Genomic DNA, 6,000 nt, shown 5'->3' on the forward strand with positions numbered 1-6,000 from the left:
GTCTATTGCATTCGGATGTAGTAGTAGATTCCTACAGCCAGGCCTACTTATCTCTTTAAAGCAGATTTTTTTTTAATCTAGGCTATTATTGTGCTACCATCATAAGTCTCATTATAAGTCCATTGGTCCCATCTCTTATTCCATGTTGTCTTTTGTGTGACAAATGTTGCTTACTTCTCACACTCGTTTGATGAATCTTTTAACCAGCTCTTATTTGTGTGTGCAGAATATGTGTTATGCATTCTGCTTTCCACCTCCATACCTCAGATCTTTCGCAACAATAATTTATATGCTTTAAAAAAAAATGCTGTTAACCCTTTACTAACCACAGCCACCAAAGTGGGAACAAGAAACAACATCAAGGGCTGGACTGCAGCTTTGCCATTTTACCTGTGCATAGGGTGGCGGTGATGCACTCACAGAAGGAATTGTGCCTCAGAAAGGTATGATTACCTCCCTGTTTCCCCCCTTGCTCTAGGGAATAGTAGTATATTATTTGTCCACACCAGCAACACAGGTTGGCACATGATGGGGCGGTCATGATGGGTGGGACTGTCCTTACCCTGATACAGAAAGTGTGCAACCAAGAGGTGACCATGTCTGTCAGAGCATCACTAGCTCTTGCGATTTTATCATGAGTCCTATGATATTTGCTGTTTTTCTTAATGTCTCAACTCCTGGAGCCCTCTTGGTTGTGGAGAAAAGCTTGAAACATGAACCCCAGAGGCTCAAAACACAAAAGGAACCCAACATTTACTTTTATTGTTTTAAATCTCATGACTTTTAAATCTCATACGTTTTGGGGGCCTGACTCATGGTTGCTGACTGCTCGGGTTTGATAATACTGCTACCCACAGGGATATTATTGGATGAGTGGGAGACCCCGTAGCCCTCACTGAAACCTAGAGGAACATTTTGGAGCGGAAAAGTGGCAAAAGTGGCTCGTTGCTGTTGTTACTTAAACAAGGAGGACTGGGTAAATGGCTAGTGTGTGGTGGTTTAAGTTGAACAGAGCCCCTTCCCTCGCCCTCTCTCTTGCCTCACTGCAGGCAGCCAGAACAGTCCACTTGTACAAAAACTACACCTCCCAGAAGGCAGCCTGGGTGCCCCTCCCAGCCGGCACGCTGTCTGCTCTTCTCCCACGCCCCCTCCCCAACCTCCGGCAGAGGCTGCAGGACGGCGGAACGTGGAGGGCTACAAGTGCTTCTCTATCAGACTTTCACAGAGCAGCCTAGGAAATGCAACAATCAGCTGCCAAATGGATGCAAACAGAAGAGAGAGGTAAGTGCGCCGGGAATGTGAGCATTCTGCAGGGAAGACGAGCTGCGGTCTGTGCAATAGGGCTGGGTTATCATGTCTGCACTTAGCAGTTAAAACCCTAAAAGACAGTACGTCTAAAAAGATGCTTTTATCAGTTGTCACCCAAATATACTTGAATCCAAATACTCTTGGATCATGTAGCTTGCGTTTTATAACTCAGTAGATTCCTACTTGGACAGTGCAAAGCCCCATGACTGAGCACTGTCCAGTAGAGATTTTTTTTTTTTTGAAAAAAAACAAACAAACCTATATATATATTTAGTCTGTAGCAGAAATTTCTTTAACAAACAGGGCATTTGGCTACAAGGTTTTTTTTTGTTTTTTTTTCTTTTCTTGTTATAATTAATTAATTGTAGATGGAGAAGTAACATCCGTCTTTGAGTCATCAGTCTTTGAGGCATAATTTCATTCCAAATGCTCTTAATCAAACTGGAGATCTGCTATAGGAAAGCACTGCTTTCCCCCGGGATTATCAGATTTCCACCAGAGAATATAGATCCTGGATTACTGAGCTACATGGGATTTGCCTGTATCTTTCTAATTACATTGTGAATCTGAATTTAGGCTTCCTTTTTAAAAAAGAAGAGAAAAGAAGAAGTTGTGTGCTTTTTATAAATAAAATGATAACTCTGTGCTCTGACATTTTTATAGGTGATAACTATGATTCTCTTTTTTTTTATTTTAGATGGCTTATTGCCTTAATTGGATATTGGTGTCAAAGGTTGATTAGAGTCCCTAATAGATTTTGGATCTGCAAGAGGATTGCAGTTTTAAACACTTGATTAAAACAATCGCATTTGCTATTTTCCCCTTGAACAGTTGTGAGAGGAAGAATAATATATGATGTTTGTGTTACTTTCCTATTGGTTTCTTCATGCATCATGAGGTGTTTATTTTACCCCTTGCTGTTTCATTTGCAGACTGAAAAGAAATACATGTCAGAGGGAATTTGTTTAATCATTTAGCAACTGAAACAAGCCATATCCCTAGCAAAATATTGGTTAGCGGATAGAAGATTGCTTTGAGGCAACAGTTCGTGTACCATGTTATCACTTCATTGTATTATTGACAGAGTTTCCTGAAGCATGGCTTAGATTAAAAGCCGCGGCTTGCTAGAGAGGAGTTCTGATGGCTTGTATGGAGCTTCTGTATCTCACCAAGAAGGGTAGGCGATCGGATCTGTGCAACAATGTGGACTGGAGTTTGCAAGCCCCTCCCTACGAACAGCAGAGAGATGGGGACGATATGGGGGCTAGAACAGCAGCTGCGGTGGCAGCTCTCTGCTGCGATAGGCACTGCAAGTCTACACAAAGGGCAGCCACAGCAGGTCCCACCCAAGCACCCCTTTCCTCCACTCCTACCCCCTCCTTCTCCTGGCAGCATGCAGCAGCATCAAGCAGCATCCAGCCCTGCTGCCAGCCAGCTCACTTGGATGGAAAAGAGGAAGCAGAAAAGAAGAGAGCCTGCTGCTGTGCCCAGGAACTGGAGACATCGTTTACTTATATGGATGAAAATGTCAATCTGGAGCATACGAGAAACGCCCCTTCTTCTGTGAAGAGTGGCTGCCAGGTTCCCCCGGCCCAGCATAGCTCCTGTACAGAGATCCCACCCGAATGGGCTCATGATCCTCCCTCCCTGATCGCTGAGGAAGAAGATGATACTGGATCAGAAGCTGCTTCAGGGAACTCTATAGACTATGGGTTCATTAGTGCCATCTTGTTCCTGGTTAGTGGGATTTTGCTAGTTATTATTTCCTATGTGGTGCCCAGAGATGTGACTGTGGATCCTAACACTGTAGCAGCCAGGGAGATGGAGCGACTGGAGAATGAGAGCGCTAGAATCGGGGCTCACTTGGATAGGTGTGTGATCGCTGGGCTATGTCTCTTAACTCTGGGCGGTGTGGTGCTGTCCAGTTTATTAATGATGTCTATGTGGAAAGGGGAGCTGTACAGGAGGAACAGATTTGCATCCTCCCAGGAATCTGCAAAGCTGTATGGTTCTTTCAATTTTAGAATGAAATCCAGCACAAATGATAATACACTAGCGTTATCATTAGTAGAAGAAGATGCATTTGCCATAGATAATTAGCACTGTCATGATTTTTAAGGCAGTATTTCTACAGGAAAATACGTTCTATTAAAGAAAACAAATACAGCTAAAGATAGGTAGTAATGCAGTTTAATTGCCTGGCAATATATGTCTTTCCTTAAACTCTGTAACTGAATGTTTGCATTATATGGACATTTGTTTTTTAAGGAAAACCTGCTAGGGATAATGTAATCAATATAAATGACACTTTCTTATTTAAACCACTGAATAAAAATAAATTGGTGATAATCAGGTTCCCCAGATCTCCTTTATACTGTTTTTAAAATATTTCCCCCTATTTAATTTCTTCGTACCCAATACAAAACACTACCATTCTGCCATGTTTGAAAGCTGTTAATTATTACAGCCTACATGAGGATTATTAACAGTCTGCTTGGTAATATAGTAAGGGAGAGACCAAGTCTGGCATTTAATCCCAGCAATTAAGGGTGACAGTTTTTTATACTTTCTTTTTTAAACTGACCCCTTTTTTTTCCTGACATGAAAGCCCAGAAAATACCAGTAGTTCATCATGTATTCATTGAAAACACAGATGTCTAATTTAGAATTCTCCACCTTCCAATTCACAAACCTTCAGTTTTCTCCAAGTAATTGTATAACCAGTGATGATTATTAAAAATGTGAAGTATGGGTGTGGCGCAGGGGAGTGAATAACTCAGGCCATGGGTAGTAGGATAAAAAGGGCCTTTCACCTCTACATCATCAGTTCAACTTCACTCCAGATCGGCAGTGACTGAAAATAGTTAACTTGTGATGGCTTTTTTGTGGCCTTTGTGAAATAAGTCTAGTTCCAAATAGACAGATGCCAGGGTAGAAAAACTGCCATAAATTGTCACCAATTGACGTCCTTGTTGGGAGTCTCAAAAAAGCCAAAGATTGAAAGAGGATGAAGATGGAAACCTCTCTTCCAACAGAGGTTTGAAGCAAGTTGTTGGGCTGTGAGTGTGCTGAGGCTGCCTGTGTCAGACCCGTTCTCTTGAAAAATAGATTTTAATCCACTAAGGCTGCCAACTGTGCACCTTTCACAACCAGTGACAAAAGAAAAAGGAGCTGCGTTCTACATGGGTCAGAGCAATAGCTTTCTGTGCTCCACCAATCAGCAACCTACTTGATATTTTAAAATATTGACTTCTATAAACAATTGTAGGAAAATAAAGGTTAGATACCTAGCAATCAGACTGCCTGGGCACTGCATTCATAGAGTGTAGTAGCTGGTCAAAGAAAGGTGATGTTACCAGTGAAGTCTGTGTAGCACAATGGCCAACAATTAAATGCTGAGGGAATTTACTTGGATGTCTGACATCTTCAATGGAATGTTAAAATAGATGTGATTTTTGTACCTTTGTTTTAAGGGAAAAAATGAAAAATGTTGTTGGTCAGTAGTATGATTTTTTTAATATACACTGGTTAGGTATAAGCTGATCCACTGGCAAGACCAATGAGTAGCTAAGGGATCTATCATCTGTTCACATTGTCCCTGACATTTTGGCCATGGAGTTTTAATAGACATTCATAGCTTGACTGCCACAGTATTGCCTGCCCCATGCATTAAAAAATCATGAATCAGCCCCCTTTCAACCCCCCAAAATCATGACATTGGTTTTAAAAATGGAGGATTTCATTTTAAATATTTGGGGGATTTTATTTGCCTTCTAAGATTTGAGCCTTTAGGGTGCCTTCAGGTCACATTTTCAAGCTTCTCTCCTCAGCCATGAGGGACAGAAACTTACTTTCTTTTTTGAGTGACAGTGGAGATTCTCATGAAAACACTTGACTCCAGGAGCTAGGGCTGGAAGAAAAACACCAAATAGCATGAGACTCCTGACAAAATAATCAGAGAGCTGGCAACACTCTGAGTACTATAGTTCTTGGGCCTGATTCTCCACTGCTTTGTGATTTTGCACTGGTGTAAATGACTGTAATAATACCTAGCTCTTATGGAGCTCTTCCTCCCTAGATCTTAGTGTGCTTTACAGAGGAGGGCAATATCATTATCCCTATTTTACAGATGGGGAAACTGAGGCACAGGGCATTGACATGATTTGCTCAAGGTCACCCAGAAAACCAGGGAAAGAGCTAGAAATTTAATGCTGGTCTCCTAAGTCCTATTCCAGTATGCTGTTCACTAAACCACTCAGTCTGCCCTCCACAGGTTCAGGGTAACAGAGAATCAGCCCCTCCTTGTCTGATTCTGGAGTCTAAGATTTTACATTGTCACCTTGGAGACTGGCCAACAGGCTGCCAATTCTCATTCTTGCGTGACTAGTGAAGATCATGAATGCAACCCTTTGCTCTCACATGAATAGTAACCCACACTGATAGTTGCACTGTCTTTGCAGAGCATGTTCACAGTAAATATCTGCTTTGAAACACAAGGTGTTCTTATAAGCAGATAGACAACAGTTTATGACTCAAAGCAGGAAAGGGGGAAAATAAACTTGAACTGTGCTCTGCTAATGGGCCTTCCCAGGCTCTGATTAAGTATGTCTGGTGATCAGCTTGTCTTCTATGGACTTTCTTTTAATGCTGCCCCATGTGACTGGAGGGAGGATTTAATTCAATATGAAAAGT

General features: G+C 41.8%; 1 protein-coding gene across 4 annotated transcripts in view; it reads left to right on the forward strand.

Annotated features, from left to right (window-relative positions):
• TMEM74 (transmembrane protein 74) overlaps positions 1-3,657 on the forward strand; it is a 48,626-nt gene extending 44,969 nt beyond the window's left edge. The window contains exons 1-2 of one of the 4 annotated variants that reach the window (XM_037892121.2): positions 1,094-1,281; positions 2,241-3,657. In XM_037892121.2, coding sequence (XP_037748049.1) covers positions 2,449-3,408 — 960 coding nt within the window. In that variant the 5' untranslated portion in view covers positions 1,094-1,281; positions 2,241-2,448 and the 3' untranslated portion in view covers positions 3,409-3,657. The other 3 variants (XM_007065299.4, XM_043539175.1, XM_043539176.1) reach the window with 3 other exon arrangements.
• The last annotated feature ends 2,343 nt before the right edge of the window (positions 3,658-6,000 follow it).

Source organism: Chelonia mydas, chromosome 2 (assembly GCF_015237465.2).
Source record: "Chelonia mydas isolate rCheMyd1 chromosome 2, rCheMyd1.pri.v2, whole genome shotgun sequence".
Taxonomy (NCBI): Eukaryota; Metazoa; Chordata; order Testudines; family Cheloniidae; genus Chelonia; species Chelonia mydas.